The sequence below is a fragment of the Eschrichtius robustus genome, chromosome 21 (assembly GCF_028021215.1).
Source record: "Eschrichtius robustus isolate mEscRob2 chromosome 21, mEscRob2.pri, whole genome shotgun sequence".
NCBI lineage: Eukaryota > Metazoa > Chordata > Mammalia > Artiodactyla > Eschrichtiidae > Eschrichtius > Eschrichtius robustus.
The window spans coordinates 23,987,856-24,009,523 of record NC_090844.1 but is presented as its reverse complement, the minus strand read 5'-3'; the positions used below and the strand labels follow the sequence as shown (position 1 = coordinate 24,009,523).

Genomic DNA, 21,668 nt, shown 5'->3' with positions numbered 1-21,668 from the left:
ACAGTGCCAGTAAGAAATAAGACAGCAACCTATACCTTTGGAGAGGATTAAGTGGCCTCATTCTGTTCTTAAAAGTTAAGAAAAGTTCAATGCAATAATTATCAAATAATGTTTACTGAGAATCTACACTGTGTGACAGCTTGTGGCCAGGTGAAAATGTAAAATCGCAGTAAATTATATATATATATGTTTAAAAGTCACCTAAAATATAAGCTCTGCTAGAATCTTAAGTCTCCACAAAGGCCAAGGCTCTTTAGCCTTGTTCGCTGATTTACCCTAAACTCTCCATTTGTTGAACGAATTGTCTTTAAAACTAACAAGCAAATGAGCTCGAGGTCCAAATACAAACGTGTAGATATTCATGAAAGGACAGAAGTAAAAATACTAGGTAGCACATTCAGTGTGCTAAGTCAGAGCCTGACTTAATAGTTCTATGAGGGGGAAGCCACTTAGGCTAATACTAGGAAAGCCCAGAGGGTAAGCCTGGGGGGGAAATGTAAATGCATGGAGAGGAGGAAAGAAGACATTCTAGGCACAAGCAGGTCAGGAACCTGGAGGTGGAATCATCTTTGTAAGAACAGGGCGCCCAAAAAGTGGCAACAACTCAAATGTCCAACAACTGATGAACAGATAAACAAAACACAGTACATGCATACAATGGGAATATTATTCAGCCATAAAAAGGAACAAAGTACCAATTCATGCTACGACATGGATGAACCTTGAAAACTGTATGCTAAGGGAAGTAAGCCAGACACAAAAGGCCACATTTTGTACTATTCCATTTGTATGAAATGTCCCTAATAGGCAAATGCATGAAGACAAGAAGATTAGTATAGTTGCCAAGGGCTGGGAGGAGGCGTTGAAGAACACAGGTTTTATTTTGTGGGGGAGAGAGGGGGCTAGCAAAAAGTGTTCTAAAAATTAAGAGTTGTGATGCTTGCACAACTCTAAATATGCCCCCAAAAAGACTGAATTGTATGCTTTAGAAGGGTGAATTGTAAGTTTTGTGAATTATACCTCCATAAAGTTATTAAAAAAGAAAGAACAGGACACCACCACCACCCGACTAGACGCTGGGACAGAGGTAAAGGAGAGAGAGTGCACACGCGCAGACAGCAGACGCCAAGTCTGGAAGTGCAGGGAAGAGCCTGATCACAGGGAGCTTTAAATGTCAGCGACAGAAATCTGCATCTTACCCACTAACTACAACCAAAAAATGGTGGTGGACAGTGCCCTCCAGTTTTCAGAGTACTTTCCTAGACGTCAGATCCTTTCACCAAGGAGCCTCCAAATGTTTCCAGGTGCTAGTTGATTTATGGGGAGTAACACCTTTGGAAGAGGTACCTCATCTGCCCTTTGTGTGAATGGACTACGAGTGAGAGAAAGCCAGTTGGGGCTCTGAGGGTCTAACTTAGAGTCCAGACAGGTAAGACGGTGAAGGTGGGACAGATTCCAGATTTTCTGAAACGAGAGACGCTATATGTAACTGGGTGACTCACATCCTTGAAAAGAAGTTGCCACATTACTCACCACTGGGGACTTAGGCAGGTACCATATCTCAAATTTCTCTACGAAGGCAGGATCCTAAGGGGTACTGGGCCCCAAAGATCTCTTGATCTCCTTGGAATAAATTTCTCGAAAGAAACAGTACTCCAGACTGACAGTGACACTTAGTATAAGACGACAGATTCTGAACTAACTGTGCAGGTCAAATCCAGACTTTGCAATTCATCAGCTGTGACCTAGACCAAGTTATTCACCTCTCAGCTCCTCACCTGTGCAATAGGAATAATGATGGTTGGTACCTACCTGATATAGCGTCATGAGGACTAAAAGAGTTAACATACACGAAATGATGTGAACGGCGCCTAGAACAAACTAAACAAGGCCCCCTCGTTACCCATCAACTATGCTTTTCCTTCACAGCACTTATCACAGTTTATAATTTTATATTTACAGGTGCTTTTATTTAATATACACTTCCCCGCTACACTGCAAGTTCCAGGAAGGTCAAGGACAATGTCTGCTTGCTGCCCACTGTATCACTAGGGCCTAATACATTAGGAGTTTAATAACTCTGGAATGACTACATCACCTGGGAATTATATATTCTGTTTCTAAGGCTGAGAGCCACCATGACTGATCAACAGCCGGGCTACTGCAGAATGAAGACGAAAAGAAACAAATGCAGTCAAGGAGTAAAGGGCTCCATCCAGGAAGCTGAGGGGAAGAATCAAAGAGGAAAATGTTTTATTTTTCCAGTATGCTAACCTGATTGGCGAGTGTGGCTCTGCAAGACTAGTTTTAAAAAAAAAAAAAAAAAGAAGAAGAAGAAAAAGCTTAGCATACCGACATTGCGTTCTGCAGGTGCTACCTCTGTCGCCTATGGAACAGGCCTGGTTGGGGAACCAAGGACAACTGATAAAAATTCTTTAAAATATCCTCAAATCTCTACCATTACTCATTCACTCATTCAAAATTAACAGCCAGATAAGCTCCAGAAATTATCTAAGCATTTTAGTGCCTACAAGCAATACTCAAAATAACTAGGAGATGTCTTGAAGGGGGGGTTAAAAAAGTCAATATAGGAAACTTCCCTGGTGGCGTAGTGGTTAAAAATCCGCCTGCCAATGCAGGGGACATGGGTTCCAGCCCTGGTCCGGGAAGATCCCACATGCCACGGAGCAATTAAGCCCGTTGCTCCGCAACAAGAGAAGCCAACTAACAACTACTGAGCCTGTGCTCTAGAGCCCGTGAGCCACAACTACTGAGCCCACGAGCCACAACTACTGAAGCCCGCGCGCCTAGAGCCCGTGCTCCGCAACAAGAGAAGCCACCACAATAAGAAGCCCGTGCACCACAACGAAGAGTGGCCAACGCTCGCTGCAACTAGAGAAAGCTCACGTGCAGCAACAAAGACCCAACGCAGCCCAAAAATAAATAAATAAATAAATAATAAATAAAAAGGGAATGTAAGCCCTTTGACCCAGAAATTCCACTTCTGAGAGTCTAAGCTAAGGAAATCACTAAGGGTGTATACTCCAATTTAGCTAGCAGGATGTATAGCACTATTTATATCACAAAGCTGGAAACAAGCTCCTGGCTCGATAATAAGGAATGGGTTAAATACATTAAGGCACATCCTTACTACGGCATAGTACAAAGAATTAACGATGGAGCTTCAGAATGTATCCACTGGCATGCAAAGATATTCATAACGTAATGTCAAGTGAAAAGAAAATCAAATAAATGTAAGTAAACACTATTATGGTATGATCTCGTTTTTGTAAAAATAGAGGGGAGTGAGTGTATGTGTGTGTTTACACTCGTACACACAGAAAAGGACATAAATAAGATAGATACCAAAATGTTAACATTAGCTGTAGAGAAAGGAATTGTTAAAATTTTAATAAACTTTATAGCTTCTTTTTTTTTTTTTTTTTTTGCTTACCTTTATTTTTGGAGTGGGGGGAAGGGAAAGGAGGGGATAATACAGGTGAATTTACTTGCCAATAAAAAAAAAGATGTTATTTTTGAGGGGAAACACGGTGAAAAGAAATTTGGACCCAACGTCATCCAATTAGGTAAACAAGTGGCTTATCCATCTTGGTAGTCTCAATAATAAAAACCAGATAAAATAAAAATCCAATGGAGTTATTTCTTTAGTGTTGGGAGAAATGACTGCAGAGTTAAGTGCATAACACGATTTAAAATATGCGACAATATCCCAGAAGATAATCTCTGCTGTACACTGAAGCTACGCTGTGCCCCACTGCCGTTGGAGTGGGTACCACAAATGTCCAACACAACAACAAAAAATGGCATTAATATCCTAGAGCTTTCGATAAAGGGAAATCATCTCAGGACTTTACAACGAACAATACGCTTACTCTTTATCCCAACCCTATATGAGAAATGTCCTAATTTGTATGACAGCAAATTAACCCATTTGGGGTGGGGAGGGCAGTGACGTATTCATGGTACATTTTCCGAGGAATATGACTGCAATTTCATTTTGGACAATATAATGCTTATTAGTTTTGTGGAGAGATTTCAGAGAGCATTGGGATGAGGTGGAGGACCGAGGTCAAATTGCTGGATTTCTGTGCCTGGGTCTCCAGCTCTGAGCGGCACCCAAGCTTTCCTGGGCTGACTTCATTAGTGAATAAGGAAACACAAGTGTTTCGTGGAGTTCAGAATAAGCTCATACCAAAAGGATTTTTCTGTATAATCATGACCCATGATTTATAATAATAATAATAAGAGCAATTTTCATGTTGATTAATTGTTAATTAAAAATGGGGGGCTTTGGGAAGGCAGAGGAAGGGACAACTTAACGGTTAAAACTTCTCAAATGATCATCTGCCAAAATCAGGAACTCAACATATTCCAAAGCCCCACAGGTATTTTTGAGTCTTTGCTCCCTCCCTACTGGCTTTTGTTTTTGTTTTTAAGATACAGAGTCAGCAGGCTGGGTGCGCTATGACCAAACGGCAACAGATGCTAGTCTTGCAAAGGGCAAGACTCTTCCCTTTGATCATCCAAGAACATTCCTGATCAGGACATTCTCATTTGATTCAAGGTTTACCAGAAGTTGCACGAATGGGAAGAGCTACAGAAGAAGCTGTTCCTCCACGCAATACAATCAGACACGCTTCATTCCCAAATCCATCTAAACCACAAAGTAACCTATGTAAAGCATGCAGGTTGGGAATATTTGGTCCTAGTCACCAAAGCTGATGCAGAAATGGTTCTCAATGCAAAGAATTCTACCGCCAGACATTATAGTTACAAGTGCTTAAATGTAGACAGCAGATCATCACTGGTATTTTAATCTTTTCTTTGTAAAAATACATGATGTTACACAGATAATAACTGAAAAATAACTGATCTTTTACAAATGAAAAACAAATGCCAGATGTATACCATATAAGCCTCCAAATGAATATGTCAATGTATATTTTCATATCTGTACATTACTAACACTACAACAGTAATCTTTCTCTCAAGTTTACTTATTAGGAAAATGAGAAAACCTACCAACACATGAGACACTGGAATTTAACAATCTTTCCCTGTAAACCTTTACAGCAATTCTACACTCCTCGATTCCTATTTAAGATACAGAGTCTTTCAACACATGTAATATCCAAATAAAACACTTTCATACTGGGATCTGAGCATCCGCTTCAATCTTATCTCTGCAATTCTGTTAAGTGTCTGGTGCCCTGATGTAATCCACCTCTCTACCCCCAACACACCACACTGTACCCACCAAACACATCAGCAGGCCTTTCTAAAAATATAGTTACAATATAAAGCCTAAAATAGTAGGCTAACAATGTTTCTTTGAGATGTTTGTCGTTTTCTAAAAACGAAGTAAGCCACAAAACCACTTTCAACAAAAATGTGTTTCTAATTATTAGTGGGAAGATTTATACTCCTAAAAAAAAAAAAAAGGTGTGCCTGGAAGAAGTTCATTGCTGCAGCAAGTCAGCAAGAATCTGTAAAGGCAAAATAATTTTGATAAGACAAAACTACTTTCCTAGCAATATAAATTCAGGATCCTGCTGAATAAATATTGATATAATGAATGGTCACTTTAGAGTGAAGAGAAAGAAGCAGCATTCCAAAGCAGGGGCAAGGCCCAACATTTCTTCACATGGGCCTGCTATCTAACACAGAAATGATTACAAATGCCTTCTGTTAGTCAACCGGCAGAAGTCACTGGCTCTTATCAGTTAAGATTTAGAAAAAATGAAGACGGTAGTTAATGCAGTATTCAAATCTTTGATTTATCCATAGGGCCTTCATTAGCAAATCACAGCACCCCAACTAATAGATCATACAAAATATCCCTTTCTTCTCCTTTCCCGGTTCTGTATTTCTGCATCCTGCTGGTGATGGGTTTTTCAAGCAGCAGCTGAAAGCCAAGGTTAAAGCTGAAGGTCACGGTGGGTATAATTCTGCCCCACCTGGTTCCTTTTTGCCTGTTGGGGTTATGAAGCCACACTGTCCCAAAAAGTGTGTCCACCTTACTTTAAACCTCTCCCGCGCTCATAGTGGGTACTGCCTGGCACTTTGGACATTTGCGAAGGTGAGCAGGGAAGGAATTTTCTCCTTTCTCCCTTCCCTCCCTTAGCATGGCTAAAGCAGAGATTAATTTCCTAGCTCTGGTTTTCCGTATAACCCCTCCTCAAAACACAAAGACTCAGGATGGGCCTTAAAGAGTCCTTTTGTTTAGAGAGGGTCATTTCCTGCCGTTAGCTCACACCCAGAAACTCCCACCCATTTCTCCAGGAGGAGCACGGATTTTCTCAGTAAAAAACAAAAACAAAACAATCTCAGGCTTAAAACCATTCCCCGCAAACAGCCTATCCCCCTCCACCCCAGATGTATCTGGGCTGGCGTGCCAGCACAGCACAGGGGAGAGGAGAAGTGGGATGAAGCAGAAAAGCGGCAGAGGATTTCCAGTTCTCTCAACGCATAGCAGGCGTCGTCTGTCCACCCCTATGTTTTAGTTCGGGGAAACAGACGCTTAAATGACTTGTCGTACGTCCCTTAGGAAACAAAAAAAGGTGTAGTAATTTAAAAAAGAGTACTGATGATTTGGTCAAGAACCGACTAATATAAGGATTTATATACCACTGGTTATAAGACTATCAGACAGTGGATGATGGTAAAATTTAAAAAGTTTGCTCAAGGTCGAGTATTATGACATAAATGCCATAAATGAGGATAATCCAATGGCCTGCACTTTCATGAGTGCCTCAGTGAGCTCAATTAACAGGCAGTCCGATGACCAAAGTAAGGATGACTTAGATGTCTACATCCTGACACGTCACCTGTTGTGCTTTACAAAGTGAGGAAACACAGCTCCTGTGTCTGTGAGGCTGACTTGTGGGTATAATCTGCGGCTGTGAGGTGCCGGCCTCAGGGTTCCCAGGGCTCAGATCAGCCGCTGCCTGGTAGCTACCACACAGGTGCTTACAGGCTGGATTTGGCTAGCTAAAGCCCGCCTTATCCTGAGCTGGGTGCCTTTTTCCTTTGTAGGCAGAGGGAGGAAAGCACATTGAGCTGGAGGCTAGACTAACTCAAAGGGCTGAGAGTGAGTGCTAAGTCTATCTCCAAATCAATTCCACCTGGGTTATTAACATTAACTCTTTGCAACCCAACAGCACATCTGCAAAACAGTAATCAAAGTCATCTTGCCCTACGTTTACTTGTCACTCCATGGGCGGCCCACATTTCACTCTTGCTTCTGTGGAAATACGTACTTGGTTTCCATTCTAACTGGACAAAGGGAAGGATTCCTTTACGTATGAAAACCTGTTTTTCCCTCCCCAGCCCCCATCTCCATGGGATCAATCACTTACCATCCACAATTTCTGGCTTAACAGCAGGCAGTAATTGTACTTTCTGATGTAATTTACAGGGGGATGGGGATCCAGAAATGATCATCTTGAAGGCGGCATTAAAATTTAATCTAAAAACTGCTGGAAAAGACTTAGGACCATGTGGTATATTGTACAGGCCTCAGAATTTGACAGGTTGGTTTGTATTCCAGTCATTTAACAAATAACAAACGTTGGGCAGTTCTAGGCATTGTTCTAGGCATTGGAGTTACAGCCCGAAACAAGACAGGAGTCACATTCTAGGAGTGCAAGACAAGTACCCAAGGTAAAGGCAGTGAGTAAAAAGTACTCTCTGGGAAATAAAATAAGAAGGATGGGACAGTGGTTGGGAATGTGGGGATACTTTGAACTTGGAGGTCAAAGTTCTCCCTGGGTGACATCTGAACTGACATCTGAATGAATGCCAAGGACGCGGCTGCCATAGGAACATCTGGGTGTACAGTTTCCCAGGCAGACAGAAGAGCACACACAAAGGCCCTGAGGCAGGAACATGTTTGGCAAGCTGGAGATACCTAAGTAAGGCCCAAGCAGCTGAAGCATAATGAATGAAGCTGTGATTCCTGGTGGATGAGGTCAGGAAGACCAGCAGGGCCCAGATCACATGAACCTTGCACACTGCTGGAGAGTTTAATCTCCTACCACTAGTTGCAAATAAAACGTCAGACAAATTACTTAATCTCTCAGAGCCTCAGTTTCCTTATCCCTCAACATGGGATGAGAACACTTCATTGGGTTTGTTAAAGTGCAATGCTTAATGTTAAATGTGCTATATTTAAAACATATAACCAACAAGGACCTACTGTATAACACAGGGAACTCTGCTCAATACTCTGTAATAACCCAAACGGGAAAAGAATTTGAGAAAGAATTGATACGGGTATAGGGATAACTGAATCACTTCGCTGTACACCTGAAACTAACACATTGTTAATCAACTATACTCCAAAATAAAATAGAAATTAAAAAAATAATGTGCAATGCTTAAAACAGTAGACACTACTCAGTAGATGCTTAGTGAATTAATGTGCCAAAATCCATACATGCTTTTACAAGTTTGATTATATTTGGACATGCACCTGATCTTCAATTCTCCCTCCAATTTTCTTACACATACGCAGTAAGACTGAAAAAAATTTTTGTAACAAAAATGGTCTCAGCCCTAGCTCTAACCAGTTTTTTTTGCTCATTGCTGGGAAAATGCTTGGAGGTCTTGGTAAAGAAGGAAACAGGCTTAGAAGGGTAGAGAGGAGAGAAGGCAGAATCAGAACACGGTGACTGGACTCCAGGACAGCTCATGTCCCTTCTAAGGATAAGCCAGGCCCGGAGGAGAAGCAATTACCAACGTTTTCAGTCTCCTGTCACCCAGCATCCCAGGGCAGGCACAGGACAGAAGCGCGCGCGTGCGTGCGTGCATATGTGTGTGTGTGTGTGTGTGTGTGTGTCCCTTCCCTGCCCCAAAACACATCCTGCCGGCTTAGAGGGATACTGTATTTAAAAACAGATGCTTCTTTGGAAACTCACACATTTTAAGTCCTGTAAATCGCACATGCTGGGTAAAGTAATTACACTTTTGTAGCACTTCCCCTCCCAGCACAAAGGAAATTCTGCTACTTCTGTAAAAAGATAACACTTTCTGTGCTGTCCCTTCTCTCATGAGGCCAAAACTATCTATCCTATAGGTGGGCATAAGAGAAAAGTTCACAAAACAGGATCCTGGGGATTCGAGGGAAAAAAAAAAAATTTGTTTTATCTCTAGGATTTCTTAGAAAAATGTTGGCCTTCTGCCAGCATATCTACCTGATGACATAAGAATTTAGGAAGAGCAGAGAAAGGAACGTCATTTTAAAAAAAATCAACTCACGAGAAGTAAAGACTAACTGCAAGTAGAAATTAGTCTCTAACTTCTTTTCATGGGTTGGTGAGATGTACCTCAATTTTGAGACTCCTAGGTTTCTCTGTACCTTTGCAAAATCCTAGGGGCTGACATGATTGATCTAGGCTGCTTTGGCATTCCCTCAGCGTTTTAAATTTGTGTAACAATACTGTATTACAGCCTGGAATTTGGAACCGTCTTCCTGGTGTGATTGGCATTTATTACTGCCATTTCCGGTTTTTTCTCCAGTATTCTACATAATGTGCATCATAATGATTGCAGCAGGGTTAAAACCTACGAGAAATACAAACGCAATTGTTGTTTTCCTTAAATTCCTGGACCGTTTTTCTTTATTCACGAGTTGACACTTAGCTGTGAGCAGAAAATGTAGCAAACTTTTAGGAAAGCACGAAATGAATAAATTGAAAATATGACCCACGCAAGAGATGACTTTGGGCTCTAGCCAAAGGCTCATTCTAACTCCCCCCACCCCCATAAAATGAAAAAAAGAACAAAGCAACTCGGGGAAATTTTTTCTTATAAAAATACTCAAGCCTCTCCAGGCCTTCCATCTTTACCTCCCAAACCCATCTACAAATGTTATGTCCCTTCTAGGTACAGGGTTGGGAGAAGAAAAGTTTAAGTAAAAGCCTGAGAATTAACTGCAAATTTTAGAGGAAAACAATTTGCAAAGACTGTTGATGAAAACAAACAATCAAAAAGTATATGAAATATACTATATATACCCAGAGTTTTTTAAGCTCCCCTGAATCGGGCTTTCAAATGGTTAAGTATCCTGAACACTATTATAACTAGGCAGATATATGCAATACATTCTTATGTTCCTAAATTAAAAGAGTACTTTAAAAAATTTGCTTCAATTTTTCCTGAGAATTTCCAGTTCTCCACCCCACCCCCTTTTTTTTTTTTAAAAACACAGCTTCAAATTTTAAGTAAATTGTCCATCTTTTGTTGCCTACCCTCACAAGGTTTCCTAGGAAGAGGGGTCCCACGCCCTCTCTAATTTTCTGGGCACTCAGTTCATATTATACAGCTTTTCGATTGCTAGCTATATAATCTTCAATTGTTCTGAAAGACCTCTCCTCTGCACCTCAAACCCAACCTCTCAGTTGCCTTCTTTTCTTTCCCTTTCCAGGTATTTTCTACTTCTACAAATACAACCACCATTTAGCTAGTCATCCAAAAGAGAAACCCAAGAGGCTCCACGGATGGAACTCCTAGTCTTCTCTCCTGAGCACCTGACAGTTACTGCAGCCCCTGAACACCTCTCCCGTCCGGCTCAGTCACCACCGCCAGCCACTGCCTAATTTTGAGACCAGGACTCCTTCAGTGTTAGCCTCCAAATCCACTGTATCCCCTTTGCCACAGGAACATCTCAGAACTCCAAGTCCCCGCTGCACAGAAGCCCAGCTCCCATCACAGGAAGAGTCTTTCCTGGTCCCTGGCATGGAAGGAGAGCTCCTCTATCCTTCCCCCGCCAATGCCTCCATCCCCCTCCCTATGCCTCCCTCCCGTTCCCATGTCTCCCTCCCCCTCGTATCCTGACTTCCCTTCCTCTCCTGCTTGTTTTCCCTTTTAAGCCTGTATCTTCATTGAAGGCCAATCCCTTTGACTAGACAATCTTTCCCCTCCTGTCTCAACCCTTCTTCATCTGGAAAAAAAATCTCAAATATCACCTATTTTTAAAGCTGTCTTTCATGTATATAGCTCCATCACCCCCTCCTTGTGCTGCCCACTGGTTCCCAACTCCAACTACCGCCTCACTTAATTCAACACAGTGCTTTACCGTACCTGTTTACACAGGGCCATCGCCACTAAACCTGGGCGAAACTTGGAGTAAGAGCTTTTGTCCCAGATCTTGGGCCCCCCAGAATCTGAACGTGAAGGCCCCAGTCACTCAGCCTCTCAGTGCCTCAGTCACCTCCCCATATAACGAGGGTCCTCATCACCCTAATACCTACATTAGCTCATTGTGAGGATGAGTCACGTGATACACATAAAGTGCTTGGCCAGTACTTGACACGGAATACTCAAAAGTTAACAATTCTTACCTGAGTGAACAGCTAAAAAGATATCTGAAAATTTCCCAGGATCAAGTATTTCGGTATTTTCTTTCTCCGGCGCTCGGCAAAGACGACTAGACAACAAACTAGGCAACTCTGTTCTGATAAGCTCCCCAGTCGAGCACTCCCCGCTCGCTCCAACACACAGTGCACTGAAGTGGTTTGCAATATCCTCCCCGTACACTTAAAGATAGGGATGTGAGTTCAAGGAATCATACCCAAGTCATCCCCATGGACAGATAAGCTCATCCCCCCCCCCCCATGACGCCCTCATATCAACAAAGCATCAATTTAAAGACCTGGTCCCTCCTGGCCTCAAGCCCAGAGAGCCAGGCCGCCACTTTTGCCCCAGCTCTTACTAAGGTTCATTCTCTTCATTCCTTCCTACATTTTTTTCTTTGACCAAAGCAAGCACTGTTCAAGAGGAACATTTGCATTCCCTTTCCCCTACCCCCAAGGCAGACACTAAGGTGCCACATGAAACTGAACACAAACATTCCAAAGTGGCCATCACACAGGGCAGCCTCGTTTGGGAATGCTGTTCTAGCACCACTGAACCAGAGCTTCCAGAAGCCCCTGTCCGAAAGGTCAAAATGAATCCCACCGCAGAAACCGAATTCTAATAATGAAAACCCAACTGCACCTCGAAATGAGCGGGCCCACACTGGCAGTGGCTGTCGGATGAACCAAGCACACTGGCCCGTGGGCGCAAATGGAGGCTGCAGGTGACAGGTGGGGGAGGTCATTTCCCAGAGGATCCATCCATCCATAACCGGCTCTAAATCCCACATTAAGGAAGTGGCTGCTTTGTGACAGCTTACCTATTCAAGGTCATCACCACCATCCCTACCAGTAAGGATATTTCATATGTTTATAAATTATAAAGAATTATATGTGCATACATGTGTAAGTGTGTGGTACTTACCTTGTGCTGGGGTACCAACTTTGGGTAGGTGTTGGGGATTGGAAACACTGTGATAAGACAGCATAGATCTTAAAGGAAAAAACAAAAAACAAACAAAAAAAAACCCCAAAAATGAAATGTAATGATCCAGGAGTTAAATGGAGATAACATAATGTATCTTCTGGAATTCTGAGGAAAAGCCTCTCTTTGGGATAGGACATTCAGGTGATGAGATTTTGCAAAATGTAGGCTGAAACTTGACTTTTGCCTGGAAAGCAGTTCAAGCTAGACCAAGAGGGAAAGGGTGGTTGAAACAAATGGTGTGCAGAGTATGTACGGTGGTACCTTAGGAGCAATCTTGAGTGTCATATTTGGACTTCGCTGAGTGCTGAAGGAGCTGGGGTACCAGAGGACCCAGCAGTGCGTGTTAGGATGGATTGAGAAAGCATGTTAGAACAAGGAGAGCAGCTGAAGATCACTAGGAAGAGACAGGATAAGGGAATGAGATAAACATTATGAGGAAAGGCTGTGAGGATCAGAGGCCTGATTCCCCAGGCAAGGCTTGGGAGCAAAACGAAATGTGACCAACCCAATGGTTTTGTGACACCTACAGATATTTCAAGGGAATTTATTGAAATCTAAGAGAAAAGACATAAAATTGCTTTTGTTCCTATGTGCATTATAGAAAATTTAGAAAACACAGAAAAGCACCAGAAAGTAAACAAAATGATCTGTAATGCACCAGATAGTTTTTTTTTATTAATGTTTGGTTATTTTTTTTAATTGGCATCACATAATATAAAACTTTTCTTTTTGCTCTTTTCACTTTATGTCATGAGAATTAACCCCTCAATTAAAATGTAGAGAAGCTGGAAGAGAAAGTCAGATTCTCTCCTACAGCATTCAGAGGGCGGCAATGCTAACACCTTGACTCCAGATTTCTAGCCTCCAAAACTGAGAGAGAAGAGATTTCTGTTGTTTTAAGCCACCAAAAAAAAAAATTTACATGCACACACGTACATTCTTTAAAAATGTGGCTTTTAATGGCTACCTAATATTCTCTTTGAGGAATTAGACCATGATTTACTTAGCAATTTCGCTGTTAGGCATAGAGTCTCTGTGAATTTTCCCTATCATAAATAACTCTAATAATCATCCCTTGAAATAAATCTTTGTGCATGCTTATTATTTCCTTAGGGTAAATTTCTAAAAATAAAAGCATGGAATCAAAGGGCTTGAAATTTTCATATACAGTGCCAGGTCCTTCCGAAAGCTGCGTGATTCATATCGCCATCGCAGTGCACAAGAATTCCCACTTTACTGCCCCATCACAAAGGTCAAAGGCTTCGGTCCTCAAATAAGAGCATCCAATCTACCTATCCAACAAACAAATGCCGTTAGAAACAGATGACAAGTGAGCATAAGGGTTTATCAGGGAAATTTTAAAACCACTACTGGAAAAATAACTCAGAAATGCATGCCATATTGGCAGGGGTCTTGCAGCATCATTTTACTATGAAGTCACCACATTTTCATCCAAAACACTGTCACCAAATCCTATTTATGATTGAAATATAAGTTTATTACATTTGATTTGATTTGGAGTAACAGACTCCAAACTTGGTTAAACTGTACAAAACCATTTTGTATTTTCCCCAGGTCATAATGTAGATTAATCTTAATGCTCAATGAAAACCCGCCGTTGCCGCATCAAACTACCATGGTACCCTTTCTCTGTGCCGATTACCTAAGAAACAACTTCTTCATGACCCCAATATTTGGGCAAAATTACTAAGTACTTTAAAAGGCGGAATGCGAGGTAAAAGATTTGTATTAACTTCTGAAGACCTGACTTTGTGTGATTTCTGCCCAACATCTGACAGACATCTTTTTGACCAACAGTCCAACAAGGCCAAGATTTTCTGTTTTAGTTTTAAGTACAAGAATGTTCAAAAGCAATTTAAGGAGAAATTACTCTAATATCAGTGCTTCAACATAATAAAACACCATTTAGAAATGATTTGTAATCAGCCTGAAAAGTACCCAATGACACAGATAACATAAAAGTAAAAATAAGACCAGATTACTATTTATCTGATTTCCATTTTGAAAATTCAGTGACCAAAAATAATTTCTATCTACTACTAGAATGTCTCAATATACGAAACTTAAATAAGACAAAAAATTATGTCTGTTACTTATATATCTATTAACTTTAGTAAAGTCGGTCAAGTGAGAACTGCCAAGTGTTTTAAGAGAATACCATCTAGTCCAAAATTAGAGGCAAATTCTAGGAATTATTTTATTAATTGTAAAGTTACCTAAGAAATTATCTACTGCCCTATACATACATATACAGAAGCCTTGTAAATCTCAGATCCCAAGAAGATTTTGACAACTGGTTTTTCTTTACAGGGACAACTTGCATAGGAACACATATGTATAGAATACTAGAAGCCAGAAAACCAGATGTATTCTTACAGTTGGCTAGCCAAATCTTAAAATTATTTTTCCTCAAAGTTTTAAATACTACCCAGAGCAGAAGACTACTTCCTACCCAAGTTCTCAAAAACTTCCAACCCTAAAAAGCTGCAAAAATTCTCCTAAGTCCTTGTCTGTTCCTTCTATTCAATTGGAACCAAAATAAGTGTTTCAAGCATCACTGTTTCAAGTGAGCTTTAGAAGCTCTCAATCAGGGCTGAAATGTACTGGAAAATAAAAGGAACTTTCTTTAAAAAGTAGAAAAAAAAAACAACCCTGGATTTTATAAAGTGATAAAGTCTAAATTACCCTGATGATCTATGAAACTATTTTCTCTTAATAATGACTGGACTCACTCTTCCTCATCAGCTCAATGGCTATCAGAAAACTACAACAAAACACATTTTTCCTCTCTTGTCATTACGTGTAAATACATTGTATATGTGTGTGTTCTGTTTACTGGAATCCTTGGCCACGGCTTTTAAATGTGTTTGAGAACAAATTGCTGATCCCTGGGTGGGCAGGGAAAGGGTCCAAGGCAGTGGTTTTGTATATTGCTGAGCACATTAATGGGACTCACCAAATACCATATTTATTTTACTTGTGGCTTTCAGGGTTAGGAAAAAGAGGTTAGGAGTTTTTCAAACACAAACATAAACCCCAAACACGGAATTACGGCAAAATTACCTAGATCATTCAGGCCAACTTACTTTCTTTTCCTGAATTTTTATCATTATAAAATTTCTCTCTTCATGGTGTATCTGTTTTGTCTGCTCCACCTCTTGTACAACTTGGGTTCTGAAATCTTTTTAACTGTCCCCTTATTTTTAAAATAACAAGTATCTTGCGAAAACTGATACTTTCTAGAGCCACATGCCATTCCCACTGGTTAAGAGGCAGTGATTGTTACTGGCATCATCTGATTCTATTATACTAGTACCCAAGCCTCACACATTAAGACGCCCACGATCAGGGCAGACAACATGCCATTGCTGTCCGCAGTTAAGCTGTATGGGTCAAGCAGAAAAATGTGACTTTTCTCTACCTAATTTTGTCAAGTAGGTTATGGTTTGCGGACACTCAAACAAAAAAAATCTTTGGTTTAACCTGATTAACTTTCCAAGTTCTCAATCAGGTGAAGAGAGAAAGACAGTCTCACGTAATATATTCTTACCCTTAGAAGTCAACAGATCGCCAATCTAAGTGACACAGAAAGGTTTCTGAGGCCATTATTATCTTGGTATGTTAGCTGAATTAGTTAAACACAGCAACTCCTTAAAAAAGCAAACTTATTTTTAAAATTTTATTTCAGTGGTCGGGAAAACAAATAGCAAAGCAGCAGGTAAGTTTCAAGAAAAAAGCGGAACTTGCAATTCAAGGCTCCATCTCTTTGAAAAAGAAGGAATGTCGGTAGTACTCCACTTGCAGTTAAAAAACAACTAGCATGTAAGCAACGCTTTTCAAAATAATAGTTTATAATAATGAAGGCAATTTCCTCAGGTGAGAAGGCAAACTTCTGGCTCACAGCAATTCACCTGGGGCTCACAGCAATCACCTGGGTTGCACTACCTTACAACCATGTTAAGAGTAAAATCTTGTTTGTTTTGCATGGTCTTAGGGCTCCCCTCCGTCTTCCCCATTTAAACAGTTCCTATTTTACAAGTGCACAAAGTGCTGAGGGCTTGTATGTTTTAGTTAAATCCTCCGCAACCTTTGGTTTCACTATCAGAATTTTAGTTTACACACCACACAGTATCTCCATAATAATCTCAACATCCTAATCGCTTTAGAATCAGTTTACCTTTCGGTCAACCTCATACATCAGCATGCAATACCTATAAGAACGCTTTTACTGAGACTGCATACTTTCTGGCATCTAAACATAAAGTTCCTTTTAGAATGTTTAAAGTCGGTCTCGTGGGCTTCTTAAAAAGTAGGCGGAAAGTATTGTTTATTGGGCTCCAGATAACATACCTGCAGGAACTGAGCCATTTAACAGGATATCAGAAATATCCCAACCACAAAATTCTGAAACATTTGTTCAGGAGTTCCCCCCACGTTTATCGAATTTTGTTTCTACCAAAGGAACGCTCTGCAGCCGTTAACATATTTACGGTTGTTACGGACGCACCACATGAAATTGACGCTCAGGCGTCAAAGTCCTCCTAAAATAGCCTGGATCGTCACTTGGTGAATTGCAAAGTTTGAAACTCTTGTATTCAACTTCTTGCTTCTTCTTGTATTCAACTCCTGCTCCCCACAACCGGAAAGCCCCTGAACTTACAAAACCTAAACATCCAGGTTCGGGGTCTTTGACTCATCAGAGAAGAATGCGGCTGAAGAGTTATCTATTAATCCAAAATGCCTCAGCTGGGAAGATATTTCACCAAGAACTTTTCACATTGAAAGGGAGGGGGGCAGGGAACCGAAGGTGTCTTTTAACGAGGAACTTTACCCGATTTTCTTCCTTAAGCCACACAAACACACCCCACAACTTCCAGCCCCAGACGCAGAGCTAAGTGCTGACCCTCCCGGTCCCAATCATCTGAGGTCACCCAAGAGTCAGCTCTCGATTCCGCTTTTAAAATCCGGGGCAAACAAAGCTGAGCATTATACTTACAAAGGTCTTAGCAAAGTCCTCAAAGTTACGCAATTTTAGGCACGCTGACGCTCGTGGACCCACAAAAACACACTCTCCGATGATACAGCCTCCCGGGGCCACAGTCTGGGGCGGCGTCTCGGGGCCAGGACGATTCCCAAACCCTCGACCGCGGCGCTCCCTCCCCGGCGCAGCCCGGCGCCCCGGGACCCGCGCCCCGCCGGCCGCCCGCCCGCCCGCACTTTGCAGAAAGCCCGCGGCCACCGTCCCAGGTCCTACCCGCCACCGCACCGAGCCACTCCGTACCTCTTCCTCCTGAAGGTTGGCCTCGTTCGGGGTGTTCTCCTTCTCGGCTTTGCTGCCGTTGTTCATCTTCCCGGTCCTCCCTCGCCGGGCAGGGCTGGGGCGCGGGGCTGGGCGAGGGCGCGCTCGCCCACTTTTCCCTTCCCCGGGCGCCGCGGGCTGCGGGGGCTGGAGCCGGGGCAGCGGCGGCTCGGCTCGGGCTCGGGCTCCCGCGGCGCGGCGAGACAGCGGCGGCGGGCGACTCAGGAAGTGCGAGGGAGAGACGGGGCAGGGCGAGGCGCCGGCGTACCGAGAAGGGGACGGAGACAATCGGGACCCGAGAGGGAGACCTGGAGAGGGCGGGCGGGGGCGAGGGAAGGAAGGAAGAAAGGATGGGGCGAGGACGCGCGTCCCAGGAGTGAGCCCAGAGAGTTGGGGCTGTGGCCGAGTAGGGGCCGGGGCCGGCCGCTGCCCGAGCGTAGCAGCTGCTGGAGGGAGGGGACGAGGGGTACCCGGAGAGGAGCAGGAGGAGGAGGAGGTGCGGGGCAGCGGGGCGCGGCTGGGACCCGGAGAGCCGCTGTGTGCGCGCTCCTGGCTGGCTCTGGGAAGTACGGGCTCTAAGCAGCTCCCCTTCTCTCGCCTGCCTCCCTCTCTCCCTCCCTCCCTCCCTCCCCTCTCTCCTCCCTCCCCTCCTCCTCTTCTCTCCGCCCTCCCTGGACGTGGGCTGCCGGCTGGAGCCGGGAGGAACGGGACGCGGGACGGCAAGACCCCGCGGGAGGAGGGGCTGCGCCGAGGGCGGCTGCCCCGCGGCCGGATGGCGCGCGCCGGGGAGGGGCGGCGGGGCGGCGGGCGGAAGCGGCGGACCCCGGCCCCCGACGCCGCGGTAGGTCGGAGGGCGAGGGCCGAGGAGGGGGGAGGGAAGAAGGGCAGGTCCTACCGCTTGCACGGTCCCTGAGGGTCGCCGGGCGTTGCGCGCGGCTTGGAGAGGGGCTTCGGGCAGTCAGGCCCTGCCCGCGCGAGGACCGGGAAGTGTGATGTGCTACTTTTGTTTGCTTGCTCTTCACGAGGGATTCGCACCCCAATCCCTACCCCTCCTTTTCAGTACCGGCTTAGACCTATTTCTTCCCTTCCTAGTCGGCAGCTTGAAATGACAGGACGCGAGAACTCGAGTAACATCCGGGGGCAGCCCGCTCCGGGCCGGCGTTTTCAGGGCGCAGCTTCAAACCCACCTCCGACGCCGGGTCCTCGGAAACCTCTGCAGCGTCTCCGCACCCGCCGCCCCTGTTCAGACTCCTCTACAGCCCTTTTCAGACTGTCCTGGAATTATTTGTTTACCTGGCTGCTTCTCTTACTCTTTTGGGAGATCCTTTTTGGAAGACGAGACCGGGCCCTGTTTATCTTTTGAATCCCATGGCTATTTGAATACGCTACCTGGTATACAGTAGGCGCTCAATAAATATTTGTTGGCTGAGGGAATATTTCTCACTGCCAGGCGAACTGGAGGCCAAGACAGATGATATTCAGAGGGTCAAAGCCGCTGAAAGAAGGGAGACTCGGCGTTCTGGGACGTCAGCGCACTATGCTTGTTTACGCACCAACCTCGGAAGGAAGAACTGCCCGTTTCTGTTTCCCCCTCTGTGAAATGGGAGTAGTTCTATTTATCTACCAGGAGTTTGCTATTAGAGGAAATTATAGGTTGATAGATAAACCTATAGCACCTGGCACCCATTGGGACCCAGTTAAGTCTACCATGCCTGGGAGCTGACATGATTAATTTCCACTTTCCCTGTGCCATCGAGAACTTTAAGCTTTCAAACTTAGTGACTGCTACAAACACATAATTTAAAACTCCAAACATCGGTAGATTTCTCCCTCACTTCTCACTCCCAGGAATTCTCTCTCACAGCACGCTGTTCCCTTCCAGCACGACGACAATCACAACTTCTAATTATTATTTGCTTGCTTCACTGTTTGTCTCCGCCCCCAGCCCCCCGCCCTCCTCCCCCACTGGACATTCTTTACCCCGGACTGGTTTAAGTGCTCCTGGGAATGGGATGGGGGTGGCGGCGGAGCTGAAGATAAGGCTCCTGCTTTTAGGGAATTGAAAGTGGTGCTGTAGAGACAAGATACCCCAAACAACTCCGCAGCAACGTCACCGCCGATCCTGGTTCAGATGGTAGAAAGCACAGAAAATACTTGCTTTAAGAGCATTTTGAAGAGGAAAAAAAAACAGTACTGATACTTGGATTTACATATTGGATTTTTCTGGTGTTGGGGGGAGTCTGGTGATTTTGATAAAGAGATTATATTGCTGTCATGTTGTCATTTCTCTCTACAGGGAAAAAAAAAATGTCCCCCGGATGAAAATAAACCGAGTCTATTGAAATTGCAACTGAAGTTCAGAAGGGGCAAGGGTACAGTTATTATTCCTTCAGTTATATAAGGGACCACGAGGGGGCAATGTCTTTCTGAGCAACGGCCGAGTGGTGGTCTTGGGCCCCTGTGCTGACCAATAATGCCGGCACTTCGCCCTCCTTGGCCATTCTTGCCTGTTCCTGAATACACTCCACAGAAAGGCATTGTCTTCATGGAGCCTGGCAGAGGACCAAGAAAAATGACAATTGACCTAGTCCTTGATAGTCCCCGTCAGACTCCACTTACGAGTCGGTAGATGTTTGGTGGTTCTAGTGTGCTTGGAGAACCTCCCCTACCCCCATCCAAGGAAATGTGGCTTAATCTCAAGCAGAGAACCTGATTCCTTTGTCCTGAAGCCAAGTTGGCACCTTGTCCATTGTTAAAAGTCAAAACCCTCTGGAATAAAAAATGAGAATAAGTTCCATGAGAGGACCCTTGTCTGGCTTGTTTATTCTTGTGTTCACAACATTGAGACAGTGCCTAACACATAGTAGGCACTCAATAATTATTTTTGAATGAATGAACACATTCTCATCAGGTATTGATTCTAGGGCTTGAATGATATGAACAGATCCTTCCAAGACCTTGCAGAAGGGACTGAATTAGCCGAGGCGTCTCGGCATGGAGAGCACCACATAGGCACTAGGCAGATTCATGGAAGTGGTCTTCAGTCGTTATTTTGCTGCGGGAGACCCTAGATAGAGAGCTTGTGCAGAATGGGACAACTGATGAGATTTCAAAAAGTAAAAAATAAAATCACACCACTCAGCACAGGGGCCCAAGACCACCACTCAGCCAGTCAACTGACAGACACATCAGGCAATTTACAATAAAGCAGGGAAATCTATAACATATAGTCAATGGTGAGTGTGAAATTCAGCATATTTTCAGAAAACACCCTGGGGACGGGGTAACATACCAGGAAAAGAGGGACTCCTATTTTGCCTTTCTACGAAGAATGGTTTAGACTTATTTGGAAGAACAATCGAGTTAAGTTGCCAGCAAAACTCAATGAAAATCTGTAAATAGACTGGGTATTTATACAACTTTGTGAGTGAGGCAAAAGAGTTGGGGGGGGGGATGTACATTCATTCAGGATATAAATGATCTTTATGACCTGTTTACTACTTCAAAAAAAGAAAGTTTCAACATGAGATCTCCTCGGTAGCAATAGTTTCTAGACATACTAAGACAACAAAGGGATTTTATACCCTAGAAAAACAGGGCTAATGACCAAGAAACACCTGCTTTTCACCCTGCCCACCACTTTACTTCATTGCTTCAGGCCTGGAAGGTTACTTGTTAGACTGATAGGGACATATTCTATGCACCTGTAGTTTTCATTCCTCATCTCTGTTTCTCTAGCAGTGTTCATTTTGAAGTTTGCTTTAAGAAATCCAAACCTATAATTATGTTTTAAATGTTCGTCTCTGGGAATTGCAGGCGTTAAAGGTTTATTTTGAGGCAATTTGCATGGCATGGGCTTTGTAACTCTGTTAGCACTGTGGCAGAAAGCTGCAGTATCTAGCACATGTGTTGTGATTTTCTGGTAACTCTTCTACATCCTCTGCTGGACCAAAAATGTTTTTGAAGCCAGAGGCTGTGTTTGATT

The 21,668-nt window shown here is 43.5% G+C and overlaps 1 protein-coding gene across 2 annotated transcripts in view; it reads right to left on the bottom strand.

The window, feature by feature from the left end:
- RBPMS (RNA binding protein, mRNA processing factor) overlaps positions 1 to 18,638 on the bottom strand; it is a 186,735-nt gene extending 168,097 nt beyond the window's left edge. Inside the window, exons 1-2 of one of the 2 annotated variants that reach the window (XM_068532013.1) lie at positions 18,579 to 18,638; positions 17,666 to 17,991 (exon numbers count right to left, since the gene is read on the bottom strand). In XM_068532013.1, the coding sequence (XP_068388114.1) occupies positions 17,666 to 17,731 (66 nt within the window). In that variant the 5' untranslated portion in view covers positions 17,732 to 17,991; positions 18,579 to 18,638. Of the gene's footprint in view, positions 1 to 17,665; positions 18,050 to 18,578 lie in introns of those variants that run through there. The other variant, XR_011072125.1, reaches the window with a different exon arrangement.
- Positions 18,639 to 21,668: the final 3,030 nt, after the last annotated feature.